General features: G+C 35.5%; 1 protein-coding gene across 8 annotated transcripts in view; it reads right to left on the bottom strand.

Moving 5' to 3' along the window:
• GDPD4 (PLC-like phosphodiesterases superfamily protein) overlaps positions 1–26,284 on the bottom strand; it is a 51,644-nt gene extending 25,360 nt beyond the window's left edge. For 2 of the 8 annotated variants that reach the window (XR_014329481.1, XM_028198063.2), the window contains exons 1-3: positions 25,931–26,284; positions 16,869–16,955; positions 2,131–2,228 (exon numbers count right to left, since the gene is read on the bottom strand). Coding sequence is in view for 1 of the 8 variants with exons in the window: in XM_028198063.2 (XP_028053864.2) it covers positions 2,131–2,228; positions 16,869–16,955; positions 25,931–26,113 (368 nt within the window). In the remaining 7 variants the exon portion in view is untranslated. Of the gene's footprint in view, positions 1–2,130; positions 2,229–5,774; positions 5,794–15,845; positions 16,035–16,281; positions 16,381–16,868; positions 16,956–25,930 lie in introns of those variants that run through there. The other 6 variants (XR_014329486.1, XR_014329484.1, XR_014329485.1 and 3 more) reach the window with 6 other exon arrangements.
• Positions 26,285–27,260: the final 976 nt, after the last annotated feature.

Raw genomic sequence — 27,260 nt, 5'->3', positions numbered from 1 at the left:
AAGATGAATAGGGTTTCTAACATTGGTTTTATCATCATATCATTGGGGAGATGAAAGGAACAGTGGATGAAAAAGTGATAAGGGTGAATTTTTTAAATAAAAAAAAATGTCATAGACATGACAAGTGTACTACGGTAAATAATATGGAGATATGTGAAAAGATTTGAATAGTGGCAGACAAAAGGTAAACTTCTGAAAAAAAAAAAAAAAAAAAAAAAAAGTGACAACAGAGACAGCTATAGTACATAATATGGAGATATGTGCAAAGTTAAAGTATTTTAATATAAAAATTGGTCGGATCAGTTTTGAGCAGTTCCTCTTCTCCAAACTTGATGTCCAACCGTATAACCGAGATCTGGTGCATTTTTAAACCGCAGCCGACCGTTCCTTTCAGCCAAACCATCCAAAATGTTCTCGGTTCGGACAGTTTAGTCAGATTGTTGAACAGCCAGACGTGTAAATAGACTTATCGCACATAACTCAAAGTCTTAAACTCTTTCCAACAAGATAAATGCTCAAGAATTACTTTCTTCTTTTAAAAATTTCCTGATATGTTTTCCAAAAACCTACAAATTCTAAAGGCCAATATAAAAGACAAGTTTACACGTTTTACTATGTATTTCATCCGCATAGGAATCGAATAAGGAATAACTTTTTTTTTATAAGTAGGAATCAGATAAGGAATAACAACCCTTAAAAATTGGTTCACATCGCATTCAGACAAGTCTTCCTATGCAGGCTATAAGAGAGGAGAAAGAAGGTAAGGTATATATATATATATATTGAAGGATAAAGAATCTGGAAAACAGGTTTAATTTGAAGGTGGAGCACAAAGAGCTTGATTTCGTCAAAATGTTAAAAAAATTTAAAAACAATATTGTTGCTAAATTTAAACCAGAATGCATAATGAATTTTATGAGTTTTCGTCAGTATTTTAGTGATTTTAGTCAACATCTAGAAGATTTACTTAATTTTAAGTTAACCACATTAGCAGGTACTACTCACCTCCTTGTCATGTAGTAGACTTCTTTTCTCACCAAGACTTGTATATAAAGTGAACTCCTAAAGTGCCCTATGTATAGGGTATTAGTTTTTCTTATGAAAGGGAATTGAATGAAAAGACCTTTTCAAGCCATTTTACTAATGATGTGTTATATACATTGTTTATGTGTGATTGCATGAGAAACTAGGAGGTTGATCTTATTCTCAAGAATCACGTCAGCTGAGGATAATGCTGACTAGATTTATGTTGGCCTTTGTTTGGTAAATCACTTCAAATCAGTTGGCAGAAAACAAATTCTTCTTCAAATTAACTGAGTTGGTTTTTCTGTAAACCAGATAATAAAATGAGATGAGACTTGGTCTGAACCACTTCTGAGATTCCCAATAGCCCCTGGGTGGCTTTTCTAGATCTAGGACTTTTCTTGATACAAGGCAGGATGAATCAATCTAACTCCTCTTCCTTTTTTTATTTATTCTCCATTAACATTCACCCATCTATTTCCTTCCCCATTTTACCCTAATCCGATTAAGAAGAAATTATACTTTTTCAATGGGGGGGTTGTCTTGCATCAGTTTGCCATCAAGGCTTAAGGTTTCGGCACAATATCATCATGACTGGAGATCCTACGAAGCTAGACTAGAAGATTGACAACTAGGATAATTTGTTTATCCACTTAGTTCAACAAATGCACAACATTGTTAGTCAAACAACTTAGAGACTAAAATCAGATTTCAACATCTTGGCATTCATGCATGCTACTACAAGGAAAAAGTCATATCATAAACTGAAGTGTTGCAGAAATAATTAAAGATTTTCATTTATAAATTTACTTTTTATTGTTGAAGGGGGAAAAAAAAAGAAAAAAAAGGGGGGGTGCAACAGCAATAAAAATTGAAATAATATGGGAAGTGTATTACAGAAAAGTATAATCATGGAGAGCTCATCATGAATTTAATTTATAAATCAATGTTGGTTGTTCCTCTGTATTCTTTCACATCAGCTTGATGCTTGTTCATTAATAATATTGCCTTTTATCAAGGAAAAAAAAGGTTATTCATGGTATAAATCAAAATTAGGATGCAGGCATTGTTTAAACCTTCTGTAGACAGATGAGAGCATACATATACCTGTCATGAAGAGCGAACAAAATTCCATCTGAAGAACGAGAAACATCAATCTCAATGCAGTCTACTTGTGAATGGAGAGCAGTATGGTATGCAGCCATCTGTTGGAAAAAATGGAAAATTTGAGCTCAAACTCTTAAACAGAGTATGCCAACGTAAAATTATTAAATTAGATCCTTTAGGTAGTAACAGACTCAACTTGATTAGAAGCTGCAGACTTCACTCATTTAAGAATGTCAAAGAATACTCAATATTACAGGACTACATAGTACAGCCTAATGAATTTTCAACTTAACGAAGTTCTATTAATGAATCAAGTTTCTACTTCTCTCCCATTCACATAATGAATGCATAAGATTCATCATCCTAGCAACAAATGTGCAAGCTGAACAAGAGCCAAACCCAACCAATAGGCAAGATTAGGATACAATTTTGAAACTTGCATGGGACTTTGGTCTGAAAATTCCAACAAAACCAATAGTCCATCGCACATCAGATGGGGCCTAAGACAGTCCAACTCAATCTCTCTATCATCCCTATGTAATATTTTTAAACATGTTTTATATGAAAAAGAATATTTATATGTGTTAGATAAAAAAAATATATATATATATATAATGCTCATTGATGACAAACCAGACAGGAATCACCAAAAAATAAATAAATTTCTTAAGGAACAAGATTATTTAAAATTACAATAAGTAGCTATGACTCTAATAGGTTTCATGCTTCTCACTCAATCTCATTGATTACATTATCATATATATTAATTTGATAGTTGCAAGATAACTTTCTACTACTATTTTACAACTGCTGCAACCCCTATCCTTGGTATCCTATACTACAAAACATACTTGAGAAGTATTTTATTAAGGTAAAACACCAGTGCTATAGCACTGGTGTTTTACCTTTTTTCCTCTCTCTCTTACAAAAGGTAAAACACCAGTGCTATAGACAAAAATCATAATTATGCCCGAATCCAAACAACTTGACCTAACCCAAAGACTTGGGTAAGAACTGCAAGCCCAACACATCTGCAAGTACTCCAAGTGATGAAGAGCACTACACGAAAAGAGAAGAGGAAAAAAGAGAGAGAAGAGCAAGGACCATAGCCCTACACACTACGAAACATGGATACAGATACGGATACGGGTATGATACAAGATACAGGTAGGGATACGGATACAAATACAACGATACGACAAAACTTTAAAAAAAAATAGGATGTACGGTCAAGATATTTCTATGAAAAAAATAATTTTATAATTTTTAGTATTCTATTATACAAAAGGTCAACAAAAAATAATTGATCATTATCTAGAAATTAAAAATTAGGTATTAGTTTAAGAGCCAATGGCCAACCATTACTTATTTTATAAGCCCTTTGAAATTTTCATTTTAATAAAAAGTTTAAATTGTTTTTCTTACCGTTATATTTTCCTCTCTCATACTTAGATGTGTTATATGCAAAAGTGTTGTATGCTAGTTTACTTGCTTGTTTAACTAATCATATTTTCTAATTTATCTTACTTTTCCAAAATGTAATATATAAGGATATGAAATACATATAATATGACACATTTATAAGGATACATCAATTCAATACATTTTGAAAAAGTAATATGTAAGGATATGAAATACATATGTGACACATTTATAAGGATAAATCAATTTAATAAGTTTTGAAAAAGTAAGATACTACTCCGTTTGGTTTTGAGCTTTCAAAAATAATTTTTTTCTTTTTTTCGTGTTTTGTTGTCTTTAGTGAACTTCTTTCATATTTTAGTCAATTGTTTTTTTTTTATTTTCTAGATGCACCTAATCTAAATGTACTTAAAAAGTAAAATATTTGTGAATAAATCTAAAGGAATTCAATAAATACAATATATATACTGAATTTTTATATTTTTTTTGTATTTAGTGAATTTTTTCTCAAAATTTATACTTTTTAAGTGTATCAAGATTACGTGGATCTGAAAGGTAAAAAAAACTTATTAAAAAATTAACTAAAAACAAAAAAATATGAATTGAAAACTTGAAAATTGAAAAACCAAACAATAATTTCACTGGTTTCTTCTTCTATAATGTTATGCAAAAATTATTGCAATCTCAATTTCAAAATATTTTGGACACGTGACCTAGAGTATCCCAAAAATATCTGCTACTTCTCAAAATTAAACAAAATTAATATCAAGATATTCATGAGTATATCGAAGAAGTATCGATATTCAATATGAATACGATATAGATACAACTCCCATTTAGAAGTATCCATGCTTCATAGCCTACACACAACGGCCACAACCTCAAACATTCAATATTATTCCAAAGCTAACTATTACAATGCAAAGACCTAATATTTATAGGCTAGAAACCCTAATTCAAAATAAGAGACTAAATCATAATATTATTAGAAAACTTAATCCCCAATGAAATAAGAAAATTAAGATCACAAGATCCTAATTAAATTATAAATAAAAATAAATAAACAAAATTATTAAAACATAAATTCACAAAATAAATAAAATCTTCATGCCAACTTAGAGGTTCCATGTTCCTCATCATTCTTTCCGATTGAGAAAAGAACTCGACCTCAAGTTTGCTTTGAAATATTGAACTAGACCATGCCAACAAATCAAGTACTTTGAATAGGCTAGCTTCTTTATTTTTATTTTTTTTCCTAAGCCAACTTATCTCAATTCTCAAGGTATTGACGAGGTCTAATAGACTTATAGATTGATCGCGTAAAGAAAATCTTCAACTCCAATAAAATCAACACTTCCTAACTTTTGATTGAAGAATCATTTGGTAGTGGGTCAATAGGACGCTCTTCTTTTGGCAAAACCACTTTCTACGTGAGATTTTCTTGCACTGCAACGAACTCTTTTGAAGTTTGTCAAATCCGCATTACCTTTCTCGTGCTTGGGAACATTTGGATAAAGTATTTCCATTGGATTATAATCTTGAGGAATTCCTAAATTATCCTCTAAAACATGAGGGAACAATTTATCCAAAGTTGCTTGTATTTGACATATTAGCTTTGTCATTTGTTCATATTGATCCATCATTTGCTTATTCCAATGTATCATTTATTTATTACATTGACTTATTTCTTGTTGGCCATTGGTGTATTTACCCCTAGAAAATAAATATAGGGCAAAATAAATAAAAATTTCCATGCCAATTTACAGCATGCAAGTTCTCCATCACCAAGCCTTATAACTGAACTCAGTTTGTCTCCAATCCAACACAACCTGGCTGAGTACAGATAAGAAACATAAGCATGAATCCTCATTTTCCTATGAGGGTTCCTAGTTTCATAATGACAAAGAAGAGTCATCAAAGATTAAAGAACCATATTATGGTCAGAAGAACTTCCACCACAAAACCCAAAAGGTAACCCCACTTCAATCTAGTGCAAGGCATCAAATGGATAAGACAAAAAATAATAAAATGCAGAAAAGGACCTTTTCTTGCCAAAGCCATTGTGGTTGTGAGAATATTATGCTAATTATGTAAATATATTAGATTGATTGTAAGAAAATATAGGTTTATTCTTATTTCCTTTTTTAGATTAGGTCTATATAACTCGGTTGTACTCTTTGTATTACACAATTGAATATACAAAAATTCTTCAAAATTCTTACATTGTATCAGAGTTGTCTCTGAGCCGAAACCCTAGAAATTGTCTCTGTGTCGTCTTCTTCATCAAAATCTCATTGAGTCGTGATCATAGGTGCTCTTCTTCATCGCGATCGTCTCTCAGAAATCAGCCCTCTGGTTTTATCCGTCTGAGTCGCAAGTCATAGAGCACCAAAATCATGATTGGTATTCTCAAGGTTCTCTCTCTCTCTCTGGTCGTGTTCACGAAGCTCGAAGTTCTCTGATTGATCAAAGTTCTCTTGGCTCTTGCATGACCTTCGTCCGAGTTCTCTCCCTGGTTCAGTCACTAGAGTCTCGATTGTACCAGATCTGTTATCACCGGAATCGCAACCATTTAGGGTTGGAAATGCAACCCATCTAGTACGCAACTCCTCTGGTTTGTGACCTTCAGACGCAACCTCCATCAAACGCGACTTCGGCTTCAAGTTCTCTTGGCTTCAATCTCTCTCTCTTCTCTAATTTGGTTCTCTCGACTTCAGACTGCTTCCTTCGGCTTCAAGAAAATCTAATTATTATATTTTGACCCCAACTAGTTATTATATTTTATGTTGAGACCCAACACTCTTCTGGTTATTACACTGTGATGTTGGATTTATTTTGTTTTGCCCTATCAGATTTTTGTTTTACACTGGTTATTACCCTCGGTTTGGCTATTTTGTTCTATATAGAGTTTATTACACTTGAACCCCTTAGCTTTCAAGTTGTTATGATATCTCTGGCTTCAGTTAAGTGTACTTTCTGCCATCAGAAGGGCCATTGGAAGTATCACTGTCCCAAGAAGGGATGTCTGCTTGCCACGTCTTCTCAAACCCAATCTCAAGCTCCTCCTCTGAGTACTTTTCGTCCCTCCGTCAATTCCACTACATCTGCTCCGACTCCTGCTCCTGACTTGGCTTCCTTGAGGGCTCAGATTAGTCAACTTCAGTATATACTGTCTACCTCTTAACCCTCCTCGTCTGCTTCGGTTGTTTCCTCTCTTTATTTAGGTTTACTTGGGTCTTCTTCAGGTATCTCTCCGTCTGTCTAGATTTTTGACTCTGGTGGTTCTCATCATATGACTCCTCATCTCTTCTTACTTCAAAATTGTATTCCCCCTCTCTTTCTTATTACTGTTAATGCTGCTAATGGGTCTAGTATGTACTTAGAAAATATGAGGAAGAAGAACTCCGAAAATATGAAGAAGAAGGAATATATTTCTCTTATATTCAAAACTTCTTATTTTACAAGACCAAATGACACTCCTTATATAGGAGATATTACAAACATCATTATAACCCATTATATGCCACTTACATATTATATATTACCACTATCTACCACTATCATATTATATACATGCCACTATCTACCACCAACACCACTATCATATTCTATACATGCCACTATCTACCACCAACACCACTATCATATTATATACATGCCACTATCTTATTATATGCATTAACACAAATTTCCAGCACTCCCCCTCAAGCTGGTTTGAAGATATCTTTCATAGCCAGCTTGCTAGTCAGCTTATCAAATTGCTTCTTGTGTAGTCCCTTCGTTAGCACATCAGCTAATTGTTCACCTGTTGGAAGGTAGGTCATACAGATTATACCAGCATTGATTTTCTCCTTGATGAAATGTTTATCCACTTCTATATGTTTTGTGCGATCATGTAAAACTGGATTATGAGCTATAGATATAGCTGCTTTGTTGTCACAATAGACCTTCATAGGTGTCGGGTGAGAAAGCTTTAATTCTTCAAGAATTCTTTTAATCCACATTACTTCACAGATTCCATGGGCAACAGCTCTGAACTCTGCTTCTGCACTACTTCTAGCTACCACATTCTGTTTTTTACTCCGCCATGTAACTAGGTTCCCACCTACAAAGGAGCAGTATCCGGATGTTGATCTCTTGTCTGTAACACTTCCTGCCCAGTCTACATTTGTGTATACTTCAACTTGAAGATGTCCATGTTTCTTGAACAGTAAGCCTTTCCCTGGAGTTCCTTTCAAATATCTTAAAATCTTATAAACGGCCTCAAAGTGCTCTGCCCCTGGTGAGTGCATGAACTGACTTACCATGCTGACTGCAAAGGCAATATCAGGCCGCGTATGAGACAAGTAAATCAATTTCCCGACAAGTCGCTGATATTGGTCCCTCTCTTTGACTTCTTCAGCCTTAGCAGCTTGTAACTTCAAGTTAGGCTCATGAACACCTCCTCTTCAATATCACCATTGAGAAATGCATTTTTAATGTCAAGTTGATGTAGAGGCCAATCTGAATTTACTGCAAGAGATAACAGTACTCTGATGGAATTTATTTTAGCAACAGGAGCAAACGTCTCCTGATAGTCGATCCCATAAGTTTGAGTGAAGCCTTTAGCCACCAGTCTCGCCTTGTATCTCTCAACGCTTCCATCTGCGTTACATTTTATCGTAAACACCCATTTACACCCAACTGTTTTCTTGTCTTTGGGTAGATCAACTATCTCCCAAGTACCACTTCTCCTTAAAGCATTCATCTCCTCCATGACTGCTAATTTCCAATTCGGATCATCCAATGCTTCCTGTATATTCCTTGGAACAAACAAGTGTGAAATCCTAGATGTGAAAGCTATATGGTTTTTAGACAGTCTTTGATAGGAGAGGTAATTTGCAATAGGATGTTTAATGCAATTTCGGACACCTTTCCTAATTGCTATAGGAACATCAAGGTCGGAAATAGAAGGAATAGGATTACCTAAAATTTCGATGCCAGAACTCGGGTGGACATTCGGGTCATTAGGATGGACATTCGGGTCATTATTCCTCAGATGAAATCGCTTCCTAGTATAAACCTGAAGCTCAGGATTTAGATCATTTTGTAGTACTTCTCCCCCTAAACAAGAATCTTCTTGACTAGGCACCATAGAACTTGGTTTTCCTAAGTGATCATTATCAGACAGATGTGGTTTTTGTGTAGGATAAATGACATTGGGGAGCGGGATAGAAATATCCCAAAAACGGTCTTCTACTCCACTTGTCTCCCCCTGAAGAGAAGTGTTGGGGAAATAGGATTTTGTTTCCACAAATGACACATCCATACTCACATGAAATTTCTTGGTTTGAGGATTGAAACACTTATACCCCTTTTTGTTTGAGGAATAACCCAAAAAAACACATTTTATAGAACGGGGGTCAAGTTTTGAACAAAATTGACTGGGAACATGAACATAGGCAGTACATCCAAAAACTTTGGCGGGTAAATCAGAAAACAACCTCGTGTCAGGAAAAAAAGTTTTGAGACAATCGAAAGGTGTTTTGTATGTTAACACCTTTGTAGGCATCCTGTTTATCAAATAAGAGGCTGTTAAAATTGCTTCACCCCATAAATATTTAGGAACATGCATGTAAAACATTATAGCGCGTGCTACTTCAAGTAGATATTTATTTTTTCGTTCTGCAATGCCATTTTGTTGAGGGGTATCCCGACATGTAGATTGATAAAAAATCCCATTTTTTTCCAAAAACTCACCCAACTGCTCATTGAAATATTCTGTTCCATTATCAGAATGTAAAATACCAATTTTGGTTTGAAATTGGTTTTCAATCATATTGTAAAAATTTGTGAATAAATTTTTCACGTCAGATTTTTTATTCATCAAATAAATCCAACATAAGCGGGTATGGTCATCAATAAATGTAACAAACCATCTTTTACCAGAAAGAGTAGTGATTTTAGAAGGCCCCCAAACATCACTATGAATCAAATAAAAAGGTTTGGAAGCCTGGTAAGGTTTTGGCAAATAAGTAGAGCGATGAAATTTTGCAAAAATGAAACTTTCACAATGAAAAGAAGAACAATCAATCCCTTTAAAAAATTCTGGAAATAAATGTTTCAGATAAAGAAAACTAGGATGTCCTAGCCTATAGTGCCATAGCATTATTTTTTCTCGAACAGAGATTGAACTAGTACTATTAAAGCTCTGAGCTTTTTTATTACTAACAGGTACTTCATCAAAGTAGTAAAGACCTTCAAGCATTCTAGCACGCCCAATCATCATCCCCGAGTTTTGGTCCTGAAATTCACAATGGGATTCAAAAAATGTAACACGACAATTAGAATCCTTAGATAGTTTACTGACAGACAAAAGGTTACAGGCTAAGTTGGGGACGTGAAGAACAGCATTGAGATTAATTTTCTCAGTTAGTTTAATAAATCCTTTTCCTGCAATAGGTGAAAAACTACCATCGGCTATTCTGATTTTGTCATGACCAGAACAAGGGAAATAGGTACTAAATAAATGGGAAAAACTAGTCATGTGATCGGAGGCACCGGAATCTATGATCCACAGAGAGAAGTTTAGGCAAGAGAAGACTTTAGGATTTCTACCTGTTTGTGCCAACAAAACACTAGGAGTACCGGATGAGGAGTTGGATTTTATCAGCTTTAAGAGTTGATCAATCTGCTCTTTGTTGAAGGGACCTGAATCGGCTTCATTAGCGGTAGGAAAGCCACGATTCTTCTCTCCTTGTTTGCTGCTTTTCCAGTTGACAGGTTTGCCATGGATCTTCCAACACGTTTCGCGTGTATGGTGAGGCTTGTTGCAAAAATCACACCAGACCCGTGGCTTATCATCAAACCTGCGCTGGTAATTTGCAGCCTTGTTGGCCGCAGCATCGCTAATTAAAGCAGAAATTTCAATTGATTCACCAGTACCTTTTTTCTTAAGCATGACGCTCCTTCGGCTCTCTTCCCTTCTGACTTCGGCAAATACTTCGCCAATGGATGGGAGAGGAGGTCTGCTAATAATTCTTCCTCGCACTTCATCGAACTCAATGTTGAGGCCGGCAAGAAACTTATAAATACGGCTGTCTTCCACAGTTTTCTTGTAGTGGTTGCAGTCGTCAACCGATTTCCATTCGTATGTGTTGAAGATGTCAAGATCCTGCCACAACCTTTTCAACCTTTTCAACGAATTAAAATATTTGGTGACGGAATCATCTCCTTGACGAATCTCTCCCAACTTCAAAGTTAATTCGAAAACTTGAGATTGATTTCCTAGGTCAGAATACATCTGACTAACATTATCCCACAATTCTTGTGCAGTAGGATAGCACATGTAATTAGAGCTTATATCCTCCTCCATGGAATTGACCAACCATGTCATAACCATGGAGTTTTCAGCGTCCCAACTGTCGAACAGCGGATCATTAACAGCAGGAGCCTTCTTGTCACCAATGATGTAACCGATCTTTCCTTACCCACGGATATACATCCGGACAGATTGTGACCAGCGGAGAAAATTATCACCATTTAGGCATATAGTGGTGATTTGGACAGAGTGAGAGTTGGACGTTTTCACCGGAATGGCAGCGGCAGGGGTTGAAGTGGTTTCGGACGTGACTTCCGACATGGCTATGACGGTTTTAGGGCTGCTGTGTTTTTTGTTGCTCTGATACCAACTTAGAAAATATGAGGAAGAAGAACTCCGAAAATATGAGGAAGAAGGAATATATTTCTCTTATATTCAAAACTTCTTATTTTACAAGACCAAATGACACTCCTTATATAGGAGATATTACAAACATCATTATAACCCATTATATGCCACTTACATATTATATATTACCACTATCTACCACTATCATATTATATACATGCCACTATCTACCACCAACACCACTATCATATTCTATACATGCCACTATCTACCACCAACACCACTATCATATTCTATACATGCCACTATCTACCACCAACACCACTATCATATTATATACATGCCACTATCTTATTATATGCATTAACACAAATTTCCAACATATGTCTATTATATCAGTTGGGTCTGTCTTACGGTCTACTATGTCTGTTATCTCTATTCTGTCGGGTCATTTATGTTCCTCAGTTATCTGTCAGTTTATTATATATCAGTCAGCTTGATGTCTTCGGTTTTGATGTTATTTTTTCTTCTTCTATCTGCTCTGTGCAGGATCGGATGTCCAAGCAGCAGATTGGGACCGGCCGTAGAGTTAGAGACCTCTATGTGGTGGAGAGCTTGCATCTGCCTCTCCGACTGTCTTTTCCTCTTTTCAGTTAGATTCTCTATCAAGTCCTTTCTATTTGTGGCATTCTAGATTAGGGCATTTGTATGCTAACTGCCTACGGCCTTTAGCTCAGTCAGGTATATTGAGTAAAATTTCTCCTAGTCAACTTACTGAGTGTTAGGGTGTAAACTTGCCAAAATGACAGTCTTACCTTTCCGTAAAAGTACTTCTATATCTGATACACCGTTTTCTTTAGTTCATACTAATGTCTAGGTACTTCTGTTCTCACCAACGGGGATTCTGCATGTTATGTGTCATTTGTTGATGACTGCACTCGTTACATTTGGGTTTATCTTATGACTCATAAGTTTCTACCAGATATATCGTACTTTTCAGTCTATGGCCACTACATAGCTTGGGTCTACTATTAAATTGTTACGGTCTGACTTGGGTGGGAAATATTTTAAAACTGAGTTCTGTGAGTATTTGGCCAATTTGAGTACCCTTCACCAAACTTCCTATACTGATACACCTTCCCAAAATGGTCGTGCTGAGCGTAAACATCGTCATCTCCTTGAGACAACTAGGACTCTCCTTCTCTCTGCCTATGATCCAGCTCCGTTTTGGGGTGAGATAGTTCTTACTGCTGGTTTTCTTCTCAACCGTATACATACTCCCCTTCTCTCTGGTCGATCTCCTTATAAGGCTCTATTTTCTCAACTTCCATATTACTCCGTCCTTCGTGTGTTTGGGTCTACTTGTTTTGCCCTTTTAGCCTGTAAAGATTGGACCAAACTAAGTACCCGATCTGTCTTATGTGTCTTTTTGGGTTACAGTCTCACTCAGAAAGGTTATCCATGTTATGACCTTGTTTCCCATCGCCTATGTCTCCCGCCATATTGCATTTCTTGAACGTCTCCCTTACTTTCAGCTTCTTCCTTTCACAGCCCCAGTTTCCAAAGAGGATTTGGTTTATATTGATTCATTTCCTTCTGAGATCCCTCTTGATGAGTACATTTTTGTTGTTCCCCATGAGCTTATTCTCTCTTCTCCTTGTCCCACCCTACCTAATGAGTCCCTGTCCCTTGACCCCCATAAGTCTATGTCGTCTTCTCCTCCTCCTCCTCCCCCACCTGCTCATTCTCCTCCTCCGTTGTTAGTCTATTCTCGTCCCTCCTCCTCCCCCACCTGCTCATTCTCCTCCTCCGTTGTTAGTCTATTCTCGTCCCTCCACCAGTTGTCTCTACCCTTGCTACTGATCTCCCTGCTTTTGATGACACTAATCTTGCTAACCGTAAGTATCCTCTTCGCATCCGTAAACAGGCAGTCAAACTGGGTTTTGCTAAAACATGTTTTTCTCCTTCATACTGCACCTTTTTGTCTGCTATTCATTCATTTTCAGAATCCCAGTCTTACATGGAGGCCTGTCAGGATCCTAATTAGGTTCGAGCTATGGAGGATGAGTTGTCTGCTTTGCAGAAGACTACTACTTGGGAGCTAATTTCGTTGCCTGCTGACAAAAATCTGGTTAGTTGCAAATGGGTCTATAAAATCAAGACTCACTTTAATGGTTCTCTTGAGCACTACAAAGTTCGCCTGGTTGCCAAAGGTTTCTCATAGGAGTATGGTATTGATATAAGGAAACCCTTACCCCTGTTACCAAGATGACTACTGCCCGTACTTTAATTTTTACTGCTGCTGTTCGTCATTGGCCTCTATCAGATGGATGTTAAGAACACTTTTCTTAATGGCCATAGAAGGTTTACATGTGTCTCCCCCCTGGCCTTCCCCATTCGTCTAGACAGGTTTGTCATCTTCAGCGTGCTCTGTATGGTTTGAAGCAATTCCCTCGTGCTTGGTATGTTCGCTTTCAGGCCGCTATCACTCAGCTTAGCTTTCATCCTTGTGGTTAGGATTCTGCTTTGTTTCTCCTTCACACCTCTACTGGTTTGGTTGCCCTATTACTGTATGTGGATGATATAATCATCATTGGCTCTAACTCTTCTGCTATCTCTGAGGTCAAGCAACATCTCTTCTGCACCTTTGAAATGAAGGATCTGGGCCCCTTGCGGTATTTTCTTAGTATTGAGGTAGCTTCTTCTCCTAAAGGCTACTTTTTGTCTCAGGCTAAGTATGCAAATAAGGTTATTCACCGTGCCGATCTTACTAACACTAAGATTTCTGATACCCCCATTGAGCTTAACGTGGAGCTTAACGTGAAGCTTAACACTACTGATGGTTTCCTCTGGATGATCCTACTTTGGGGGTGTTTAGAAAGGAAGTTTTTTGGTTTTTTTTTCACTAAAAGACAAATTGGTTACAAAACCAAAAAAAAACTAATCCAAACAAAATATCACATCAAACCCCATAATCATTTCACTTTTCTCTCACAAACATCACATCCAACCACAAAAAAACCCAACTATCTTCCCAAACACAAAAAAAAAAAATCTCCAATAAAATCCTACAACTAAAAAACCTACAAAAAAACCCACTTCCCAAACACCCACTTTATATCGAGAGCTCGTGGATTGCTTAGTCTATCTAACTGTCACTCGCCCTGATCTTGCCTATGCTGTTCATGTGATTAGCCAGTTCGTTTCTGCCCCTCGTTCTCCACATTGGACCGCTTTGGTTCGCATTATTCGCTATCTCCAGAGTACTATATTTCAAAACTTACTGTTGTCTACCACTTCCCCTGTGGACTTGGTGGCCTATGCTGATTCTGATTGGGCTGGTGATGTTACTGATTACAAGTCTACTTCTGGCTTCTGCATGTTTCTTGGTAATTCGTTGATTTCTTGGAAGAGTAAAAAACAAACTATTGTTGCACGTTCCACTACCGAGGCTGAGTACCGTGCTATGGCTCATGCCACTACTGAGATTGTTTGGCTTCGTTGTCTCTTATCTGATTTGGGTGTCTCTCAGTCTTCTTCGACCTCTCTTTACTGTGACAATCACAGTGCCATTCAAATTGCCAATAACATTGTCTTCCATGAGTGGACGAAGCACATTGAGAATGATTGTCATTTTGTTTGTCAGCATCTGCAGTCTAGCTCCATTTCACTTCCTTTCATCTCTTCGACACTTCAACTTGCCGACTTCTTTACCAAGACTCACACCACTACTCATTTTCAGTTCCTTCTTGGCAAACTCTCAGTGTTTTCTGCTAAAACACCTTGAGTTTGAGCGGGGGTGTGAGAATATTATGCTAATTATGTAAATATATTATATTGATTGTAAGAAAATATAAGTTTATTCTTATTTCCTTTTTTAGATTAGATCTATATAACACGGTTGTACTCTTTGTATTACACAATTGAATATACAGAAATTCTTCAGAATTCTTACAGTGGTATGGTGGTGTAAGTGCTGAGACAACATCAAAAGTGAGGGGTCCATTTGGGGTTTGATTTCATATACACTAAAAATACATGGTCAACTTAAATCCAACATCATTTACAATTAACCCGATAGAGACCCATCAACAAAGTTTGTTTGACATCCAGAAATTAAATTCTTGCAGGAACCATTTCATGGATCAAGGTGCATTCTCAATTGTCCTTATTTTCATTGTTTGCTTTGGGGATAAAGAGGAAGGGAAAAGGAGGGGGCCACTTTATGCAGGTTAATTGGATACCTCTCTATTGGGGGAGTAGTTAAGGCTGCCAAGGATGGGGTTTGAAGGGATGCCTCAAGTGAAAAGGTTATGTTCGGAAATTATTAGGAAAATTTGGAATAGGAGAAACACAGAAATATTTTCGAAGGCAAGAAGAAAGAGGAAGAGAATGCTCTCTGTAAACTTTTTAACTTTGTTGTTGATATTGTTATTGCTTGTCACAATTGACTTTCGTAAAAGTTGGGCGCCTTTGTGCATTTTGTACAACTCTTGGTTTCATTTCACACCCCCAGTGGTGTCAGCACTTTTGCCCTGGATGTATACAGAATACATGGTTTTTATACTTCCCAAGTTTGCACCTTGGTTCCAATTCATCCCACACGAAATAAAAATAAAAGCAAGAACTCTTCACAAGTACGTACTTCCTGAGAAAGGCTAAGGGCCGAAAATGAGCTGCTTGTCTCTTAACAAAAGACACATCCTTTTGCATATAATGCATGCAAGATACCATTTTTCCAATTTCTTTCCATGGATACTGCATGGAATCTCACATACACAACTTCAAACGAAGATGCAGATACAAAAATCAAACTCCATATCAAAGCAGTGCTCTGCAAAAACATAAATAACTATATAAATAACTCCTATATACTCCACAGGAAGCTAGAAACCTAGCTCCTGAAACAACGCTGTATTAAAGCCCTTCCAATAGTCTACATATGACGAGCTCAAACTTGAGGCAACCAATACATGATAAAGAGTCAACTTATCATGGAACAAGCAGACATTTCAATTCAACACCCAAAAAAAGAAAAAGAGCAAAAACAAAGTGATAGAAACAATATATTGAAAGAATACCTTTGTTCCATAGTTTTAAGGGCATCCTTCATCCTCCAACAGTACTTTATGACACATACTGATATCTACATGGCTTCAAACCTGTGCTACCTACAGTGTCTAGTGTAAAGATGATTGAACCAAAGTTCAACAACTCTATTCAGTTTAAGTGCTGTATTAGGTGCTACTGAACAAACTTCATTACAACAAATAAGTCAGAATTTAATGAACAATCTCAATTATCTATTTTTATCTACAGTAGAGATCAACCTAACAAGAAAGGTCAGCCAAAAGATGAACTAAAACCTTTTTGACATGCTTAAATAATAATCTACTAATCCAATTTACAGTTTAGAAATATTTGAAATATCAGTATGAACACCAGAACCTAATAAAATATTGTCAAATCCTACAACGGTTGGAATTGATATGTGGTGCCTAAAACACAAGTCAAGTTGGCTAAGCTTTATACCATCTAGTGTAATCCAACTTAAATTTGGAAAGAAACAATAAAACGTTAAATAAGTATAGTTGACCCTTGGTAAATTATAACCCATACAAAAAGGTAACTTCTAAACTAGATAATCAAAAGAACAAAGAATGCATACTGTGTTGGGAAAGGCCTTGGTGGAGTCACCACCATGAGCACATACTAAAGGAGGATTATTCAGCCAACCGCACTTTCTTAATCGTATCTGCACAAACATGGGCAAGGTGTAAAGTGATAACTCAAATCTACCTTCATGTATCTTTGACAACAGTGTACTTAAACCACATCTAGATGGATAAATGTAAGATATGCTAGTTTGCCAATGGTAATGGAAAACTTTAAGGTAACTGCAAGACTGCAACAAGAGATACAAGTGCTCATTTCATCACTACGCCACATAGATTAAATTATAGCCAGTGTACAGTTCATCATATCATGCCAATCTTATGCAGCATCATTTCACATTAATACAAGCAGCAAGATTAATAAACTACATTCCAGTCTCCTCCCAAATAAGGAATCCTGAATTCTCTAGGCAACGATAAGAAGAATTTGATAAAACTAATAATTTCATTACAGCGCAACATTAGCATGAATTTATGGCAGTAGCAATGTCAATTATCTAAATCAACACCAAACTAGTTTCTATTCACTAAATTGCCAGAATTTTTTGTTATAACATGTTAGAATGACTTAACAATATTACCAATCTCTCAATATATGTTGTCCATGAAAGCATATGCTAAATGGCTTCCAAACAATAACTTATTAAGGAATCAAGGCGAAGCCAAATGCATGGCCTTTTTCAATAGGTGTAACATAGGCAATGTCTGGAAAAGTTACCATTTTTCTACCATCTTGCATCTGTAAGTGAGACAAATTTTGAGCAGATTGGATCGTGAGGATACGGTTGATGAACCCCAAGAGCTAAGAAGACCATAATTTGAATGTCCACTTAATCTGTGCTAATTTACTCTCTCCCAAAGATGGGGGCTGCTATACATTGCCATTTTGTTTTCATCCTTCTATATCACCAGCGTATGTGGCAAGAAATCATTTGCCTTCATTAATTACTTAATTATTTTCAAACAAGGTAGCCAATCTTGAGTAGGCATGTAGACTGTGATACAAAATGGTGACAAAAAATCGGTGATACATGGCATTTCTCCCCAAAGATTCATTGTACTACTCATAAGTTCAATACAACGATAATTAGTGCAACTTCAAATATCAAGGAGAGGAAAAAATGTCTAGTGACCCCTTAATTTTTTGCATTTGCAATTTCATTCCAAAAGGATTGAGTCTGTATTTTTTATGTTTAACTTAGTAGAGTCTTGAGCAGTTTTGTAGAGAAGATTCAAGATGAACTGTAGCTATGTTCAGACAAATAGACTCTATTTTAAGATAAATGTAAAATCCATGGATTGCATTATCATCATATAGAGAGTTTTATCTAGGTTAGTCTATTTGGTCATGATTTCATGAGTTCACGACCTTAGAAAATCTAGTTTTGGACTATAATAATCGATTTGACTTAAGGACCCAAAAGATTGGTTTTTGGACTTGTGCATTAGCATGTTTCAATTATGGTTTGGAACAGTACCTTGCACATTCAAAAGCAAGTTTAGCCAAAATAAACACACATGGATTTTACCAGCATTATTTTTTGCAACTTTTTTAGTACATTGCCCATTTGAATACAGCGTTGATCAGTTCACACGCATGGCTTATTGTTTCGGAATATTTTGCACATTGTTCTTGGCTAGTGTATTCACCATTCAAACACGTGCAAGTCCCGGTATGCAAGTCCGTTGCATATATTAAACAAAATTCTTGTCATTCTGGTTTCCGTATTCATTTGGGATTGAGTATTGACACTGAGCATACAGAGCATTTATTGAGCATATAGGAAATCTGATAGAGCATCATGTAGTGCACAATTCTTCTTTCATATTTTTTAGATAGGTTTGTTAGGTCAATTGTGAGTGTCAGTGTTCAAAAACTTTCCTTTAGCTCATACTAAATATAGATTTGGTGGCATGTGCATTGATTGTGGCTTGGAGTGGGATCGTGTCAGTGTGTCGATGCAACTAGTGAAAACCGAAAGTACAAAGGAGATTAGAACAGACATAGTTGAAGATAGGAACTATAAAATGGCTCAGGGTTATGAGTAGGTAAAATCAGCGGTGGACGCAGTGGGTGGCAAGGAGGGGCCATCGCCCCTGCAAAGTTTCCTAAAAATCTTAAAGAATACTACACAATTTTCCCAGAAATCCAAATGTCAATATGATGCAAATTACTTCAAATGGAGAAGCGTTTGGATGGTAATAGCTATTTGTCAAATATATTTAAACAAATTGTGATTGGTTTAGATAATGCAGTTATTAAAATTATGTTAGACAATGTTTGGTTCATTAGAATGAATGTGGAATTGAGTGGAATGGTCATTCTTAGGCTCCCTAGGACTATTTACCTACAATATAGTGAACAATGATTCCATTAAATGTAGTATTTTTCTTTAATTTTTGGTGAACCAAACGTGAGAATAGATATTCTAATGAAATGATAATTTTATTTTGTATAATTCTATTTACACACCACTCATTTACTCAGTACCCACCATCTTTTAAATTTTGTTTATTACAATTTTGTCCTTTAATTAAATTACCCACCACCTCTGACTCGGGTGATGCAACCTTCCTAGCCATAGACTCTGGCGACCGCTGCCTCCCAGCCCCTGTCATGCCTCCTCTCTCCTCTCATCTTCTTCTCATCTCTCTCTCTCTCTCTCTCTCTCCCTCTCTCTCTTCTTTTTCGTTTGCAACTCGTGCCGCCCCTTTGGCTGCCGCTGCCGCTCAAGCTACCTCCTCCCCCTACCACTGCAAACCCTAGATCTAAGGCTTGTTTAAAAGAAGAAAAATGAGGAGCTAAGGAGAGAGAGGAGAAAGGCTGGAGAGTGGCAGCCGGCGACAGTAGTGGTTAGGGTTAGGATTAGGGTTTGGGCTTGTTGGAAAAGATAAGGGTAATATGGTATTATATGAAAATTGGTGGTGTGTATTGAGATAAAATTAGCATATTCATGGTTGTTTGGCAACCTGCTACAATAGCATACTTATTGTCTTTTTATCTATTTTAGGTCACATCACATCTCTACTTTTCTGCACATGTTTACGTAAAAAGTCAAAAAGTTACTAAAAGCCTATTCCCAAATCAGCCCTTGTGTGTAGTGTGAACTGAGTAAATAGTGAGTAGATGGTGTGTATTGATAATGTGTAAATAGAATTTCCCTTTCATTTCACTTTCATCCGATAAACCGAACACTACCATACTTAATCTCCACCACTTATCATTTTCTTATAGAAGCAATTATTTAGAACGTAATTGGTTAACTAAATTAATTAGAATTTTGTTATCAAATTTTAAACTTATATAGTTTGACTACTTAAGTATAATTTCATTAGAACTTTCTTATAAATTTTTGAAATTATAAAAGTTGGCCCCCCTTAGGCACAATTCCTGCATTTGCCACTGGGGATCGTGTAAATTGTACTTGATCTTTAGATACTACAAGATGCATTGGGTTCATGGGTTTTCCCTGTTGAACTTGTCACATTTAATTGCTTTCTATTTATTCTTTTTGTTTTAATTATTTAATTTGAAATTAATCTGATCAAAGAGATTGAGTGAGGTAATTGGAAAGGGGTTCATAAACTGAGCAAGTGAGCTTTTGTGCACACGGAAAAGGAGAAGTGGATGGAGGGTTTTACTTGGATTAAAAGATTCCTATTCAATTATTTTAACTGTGGAACAACGGGGTTATTTGGGCACTGTGACTAAAAATCTATTTCAGCTTCCACTTCATACCTTTCAAGATTTTTGTATTCAACATGCACAGAAAGTACCAAGTTTTTTTAACCTCCTTACATTCTCCAAGAACCTATTTCGTTATACAAAGCCTGTTTTCTTTCAATCATTATATTCTTGAAGAAAACTACATTTTCACCTTTCAAGCTTCACCATCTAATTCGCGGGTGCCTACTTCCCCTACTCTTCCTCTTCCATCTCTTAATACATGTATCTAACACCATCAACCCATGCTATGTAGTTCGACTCTCTCTTAAGATTACTTTACAATCTTTACATGTTCCTTTATCAACCCTCCTAGTAAGAAGGAAATCTATTTGACTAATATTTGTTTCACTTTTAAAATAACATTGACTCATATCAATTTATTTCAAGTTGATATTTGAAAGACACGCTCTATTCTATCACGATTCAATAGAGAATTATAGGTCTTGCAAGGTTATAACTAGCTCCCCAAATTTGCAATGATGAGTCCATTGGTTGAAAATCATCTACTTCCTAGTGAAACAACATGAAACAATGAGTCCATTGGTTGAAAATCATCTACTTCCTAGTGAAACAACATGAAACAGGGGTGGAAAACTCAATTAACATGTTCCTAGATGTTTCAACCCACTTCAATCAGAATGTTCAAGAATCTTTAATTATGTCAATAACAATGAATGGCAAAGACTCCTAAAAAAAGAAACCCAAAGAAGGGCGGAGAGGGTAGGATTAGATTATTGAAATTTGAAAGACTTGAAACACAACAAAAATACCTCCAATAAATAATGGGAAAACATTAGTGAGCCTGTAAGAAAATGAAGAGGTAGAGGACAAAGACACTGTAATACCAAATTCTACAACTGTTATAGCCTAGCCTATTAATTTTTATACTTAGACCTTATTTTACTTGTAACTTGTAAGTCATGCCAAAATGTCTACCTTTTGTCACTCATAGTTCATGATTTTTTTATAAGTGATCATTGTTGTCACTCATAGTTCATGATTATTATGCCAAGGTATTTTAGTTAAAAATAGTTGTTCAATATTAAATGTTAAAATGAGTTTTGAAGTCTTCACTACTTGTTTTCTAGTAGTCACAAGAAATTTAAGATTATGTTGATGACTCATACGCCATTTGGTCTTAAACATTAACAATGAGGGCCAAAGCTACCTACCAACCTCCTAGTGAGTTTGGCAATCCACTGAAATTTTAAAAATTAAGGTCAATTTGATGTTTTACATGAACGTTAGGAGTTCAAGAATTCAACCCTAAATCTTTGAAACCCAAAAAATATATATATATATGGGATAATGCTTTCAATTTTGAAAATTTCAAGTTCAAAAAATTAGATAATTTCAATGCTTTCCACTTCCGTGCACCTCACACACACCAAATGATGCAAAGAAGAAAGGCTCGCCTAAACTATAAGAGAGAAAAAAAAATTAATGCCTAAAAATCCCTTACAAGAGAGAGAGAGAGATGTGGAAGGTAAGAAATAGCTACTTTGGGGATTTTCCCTTTTCCTATGTTATCTTTCTTTAAAGATGTAAAATTTAGTTATAAAAAATAAAAAAAAATTAAAAAAAAAATCTTAAAAAGCAAAAAAAAAATATTCTAGAGTTGAATTATGTCTTAAAATTGCCCAAACTTCTAATTGTAGACCCAAAAAAAAAGGACGCTTTTTGTAGAATGAGAATCAATTTCAATTTCTTTAGTATCAAATTAGCTTGTACCTTGGTGTTGTAATATCTAGAATTCTTTTAATATTTGTTTTAACCCTAGTACTTTTAATTAATATTTGTTTTAACCTTAGTAATTTTGTTGTGACTTAAATTTTATTGTTCAACAATATTGCAAAGTTTATATGGATTCACACCAAGTTCACAATAAAAAATTTAAGAAAGAAAGATGTCAAGCATGGTTGAATTTTGCCAAAAGATAATGGATCAATGTAGCAGACCCCAAACTAATTGCAACAAAGGCTTGTTGGTTGAAATGTTGATCATATTTATTAGTTAATATAAGATTTTATTGAAGTTCATAAGTTAGTCATTTCTAAAATAGTTGTGCTAATAACTTATATCAAGAGTGAAACCATATTATATACAGCTATAGATTTAGCTTTAGAACACCAAGTTTTGGTTTACAAATTTGCTAGAAACTATCCTTTTCAATTCTATTTTTCTAATTTTTATTTTATTTTTTATTTTTTGTTGGCGCTTGCTAGAAAGGAAAATACCAAACCAAACTAAACTAAACCTAATGTCCCAATAGTCAATTACATGAATACCTTTTTGCCAGTATGCTCAGTCAAGGTTCAACTGAATTAAATTCATATCAATAATAAAAAATTAACTATGACAAACTTATCCCAAAAATTACAAGAAATAGAAAGAAAATTAAGAATTAAACATAAAATTCACACCATCAGTTATGAAGCAATGACAAATGAAACTTTTCCCAAATTTACAAAAAAAAAAAATTAAAAAAAAAATTAAAAAAAAAAATTAACCAAAAATAATAGTAAACTCATAGAATTTTGACATGTAATACTATAATAATAGTAAATAAGAATAGACGAATCATAAAAATTAGAGGAAATATCACTTTGCCCCCCAAACTATCACTCAAAAATCAATTCAACTTCAATTCTATTAATAATATCAATTTTACACCTAAACTATTTGATTTTGGATCAATTTTACCCTGCCATTAGTTGCCATTTATAATCAAACGGAAGTGACATTGAAATTTGAAATGAAATTTCATTTTATCCCCAAACTATCTCTAAAGTATCAATTAAACCCCTAAACTTTATTTTATTTAGGGGTCTAATTGATATTTTGGGATACTTTGGAGGTAAAATAAAATTGCAAATGAAGTTTGAGTGCCATACCAACAACTTCTGTCCGATTATAGACAGCGGTAGGGTAAAACCATATAGTTTAGGTATAAAATTGATATTATTAAAAAAACATATCAAATTGATTTTTGAGTGAAATTTCATTTTATCCCCCAAACTTTGCCTTAATGATCAATTACACCCCCCAGACTCCAAATAATTTCAATTTTACCCCCAAAGTTTTTGAAATCATATCAATTTGTCCCTTACCGTCAAATTTAAATAGAGAAAGTTAAAAAAAATTATACTTTGGCCCCAAATTTCAAATTGTAGACCCAAACTCACCCTCTCCGACCCAAATTCACCCTCTCTCCTCTCTACACCGCTACAACTCCACCGGCCACCACCGCCAGCGGCTAGCCCTCCTCCTTCCGCCGCCACTGCAACCCCTCCTACTTCCCAAATGGTTTCTGAAAAAAAAAATGCAAGCAAAGAGGGAAAGTTCAGTTTTGAATTCTCTAATTGCCACTCAACTGGTCTAATCTAATACTACTACTTCACTCAATTCAGCCAGAAAGATCCAAAACTTACCTCACTTTCTACCCCATTTTCTCAGGAACCAAACAGAGCTTACCCACAAAGAACACAAGCGATATGGTTGTAGAAACTACGACATTGAAATTGGAAACACTAACCAAAGCTCTCTCTCTCTCTCTCTCTCTCTCTCTCGCTTTCTCTCTCTATAAATGTTGAATTTCATCCCCAAACCCTATTATCCTACAATTTTTCCTGTTAATTTGTTGGGTTTTTCATTTTCTTCACATGAATGGGCTGAGTTGAAACATCTGTGATGTTAGGGGCAAGAAAAACCTCAATCGCATTTACAAAGGCAAAAGAAGATTTTTGGGTAGGTGTGAAAGAGATTATAAATTCGGATACATTGATGGTGAGCATGAATTCATTGATTATAATAGGGTTTTGAACACTGAAATTCGACAACAGAGAAAACCCAAAAGTCAAAACGTTGAATTGGGCATTTGAGAGACTTTTCTCGGAAGAAGAGAAAGCATAGAAGTGGAGGCCTACCGTGTAAGGGCCACTTTGGTCAATTTGGAGCACATATGAAGATGGGTTTGTGAAGATTTATGAAGCATGGGTACTTCGAAAAACATGTCGCACCCGTACTGAGTACTTACTGGCGTATAGTACCTCATATGGTACTTCTGCATACATACCAAGTATACAAAATACGTACCCAAATTTTTTTTCCTTAATTTTCGGCGTACCTAGACGTACCCAAGTCGTACCGTACCTCAGTTAAAATAATATTTTCTTCTACTACAAAAACAAAACTCCTTTCACTAGACTTCTTTTTTATTTTTTGTTTTATACTTAGCATGATTTTAAAATTAAACTATGATTTGTAAGTTATTTAATATATTGACATTTAATTTTGATTTATATATTTATTTTTGGCATTAAATGTTAATTGTAGGTTGGACCTTAACAAATTAAACCATTTAACTAATTTTTGCATTACTCTAAATTAAAAATAAATATTTTTTGACAAGCGTACCAAGCCGTACCCATACCCTATTTTTTTTTAATTTTACTGTATCGTATTAGTACCAGTACTCGTACCCATATCCATACCCGTGCTTCATAGGTGAAGATTCTTGCGGTTTGATATAGAGGAGAGGAGTTTGATGTGTTGGTGTCTGTGACGGTGCTGGTTTTTCCGACGAAGGAAAAGGAGCTGAAATTCTCATCAGAGATGAAGTTCCGGGTGGGGGCACCGGTGACTAAGACGTCGGAGTTTGAGCCACAGTTGATGAAGTACTTGTTGGGTAAAGTGTAGGCTGGTGAGAGAAGTGAGAGAGATGAGAATTAGAGGAAGAGGAGAGAGAGAGAGAGAGAGAAAAAAAAGAACATGTTGGAGTGAAGAGTTCCCATGGAAATTGGGTGAGGATTGATTGTAGTAGTGGTTTTTGTTGTTAAGGTACACTTGTTATTGCAGTGGCAGAGGGAGGAGGAGTGCTAGCCGCTAGCGGTGGTTGCCAGCGGAGTTGTAGAGGTGCAGAGAGGAGAGAGGGTGAGTTAGAATCTATAATTTGAAATTTGAGGCTAAAATGTCATTTTTTTAACTTTTTTAGGGAGCAAATTGATTCTATTTCAAAATTTTGGGGCTAAAATTGAAATTATTCGAACTTTGAGGGTTTAAGTTTGGGGGGATAAAATGAAATTTTCTCTAGTTTGGGGTTCTCAAAAAATTATACGAATTCATGAAATCTAAACACACACAAGATATGAGATCTAAAAGAACTTGCTCTTAATATGTATGTTTCATCATAACAGCTCCTCATTTGGGATAAATCGATCAATCAAAAGTCTAAAAAACTACTATAAAAGATGATAAATCCCCATATTCACATTTGCATATGTGTGTGTTTATATATGAAGAGAGAGAGAGAGAGAGAGAAGAAGAAACCTGATGAAAGTGCCTGAGTTTAAAGTGGAAGAAAATGGGAGGGAGGATGGCAATGAGGACAAGGCATAGGAGAAGAAAACGAAACGATTTTCCGGAAGCGAAGCCTCTCAGATTTCGATTTCTCCACAGCCCATGTCTCTGTTGTATTACCTGTTGTCTCCTTCCCAGCCTTGAGATCGCCATTTCCAAGAGAGACACAGACAGACAGAGACCAACTGTGAGAATCAGCTTCAGTTTATTGCGATGAGATGCACGGGTCGAGTCCGGCTCAGCCGGGTTGACCCTTTACATTTATTTTTTTTGGGTTAAATTACACTGACACCCTTGACGTTTCGGTTAAACACAAATTTCTTTGTTGACGTTTGTAATCTCATTAAAAAGGATTGTTTGGGGTGTTTTAAATAAATGTACTTTTTATTTTTTTGAATTAATAAGTTGAAAAAAAAAAATGAATATTTGAATTAATTTTTTATCTTTTTATGAAAAAATGTATAATAAAAAATTATATAAATAAAGTATATAGTGGAAGAAATTTGATTGGTCGTTCGGCTGCCTGTGGCTGCCGCAGCATGTCTGCACAGAAAATAATTGGTTCCTCTGGGGCAAAGTATTTGGGCAGTGATAGTCGGTCCGTGGGGGCCACTAAGGGTTTCATTTTGATAATCTGAACCGTTCAATATGTACAACTCATCGAGTATTATATGCCTGTAAAAAATCACATTGATCGGATATCGATAGCTATATAATCGGATTAGTTTTTTTCAATAGTTAACTATCACACCATCCGTTTTGTTTATACAAAACTGATTTGATCATATAATTAACGATATCCGATCAATGTGATTTTTTACAAGTATATATTACTCGACGAGTTCTACATATTAAACGATTCGGATTATGAAAAAGAAACCCTTAGTGGGTCCCCAAGGGTCCAATATTACTATCAAACTTTGTAACTTAATCTATGAAAAAAAAAATTTCCCCCAAAAAAAAGTGTATAATGGCCTGGTTTCAATCACAACGGTTGTCATGTCCACTCTCTGAATTGTATTATAAAAACATATATAAAATATTTTTTTAATATTTTTTATTTGTGAATAGTAATGTCTTTTTTGCTTTTTGTGTAACTTTTTGACTTTTTGAATTATATGGGAGTTGCCAAACCAGCCCTAAATTGTCGTTTAAATTATTGATGGCATATCTTAAAATTTTTTAAATGAATATTTTGCTCTTTTTTCTATCATTTCTTCTTTTATAACTTTTTATCATTAAATTCTACGTAAACATATTTTTATTGAGTGATAATAAACAATAAATTTTATATAGAATT

The sequence above is a fragment of the Camellia sinensis genome, chromosome 5 (genome assembly GCF_055761805.1).
Source record: "Camellia sinensis isolate YWXY chromosome 5, ASM5576180v1, whole genome shotgun sequence".
Taxonomy (NCBI): Eukaryota; Viridiplantae; Streptophyta; class Magnoliopsida; order Ericales; family Theaceae; genus Camellia; species Camellia sinensis.
This window is presented reverse-complemented; position numbering and strand designations above follow the sequence as displayed.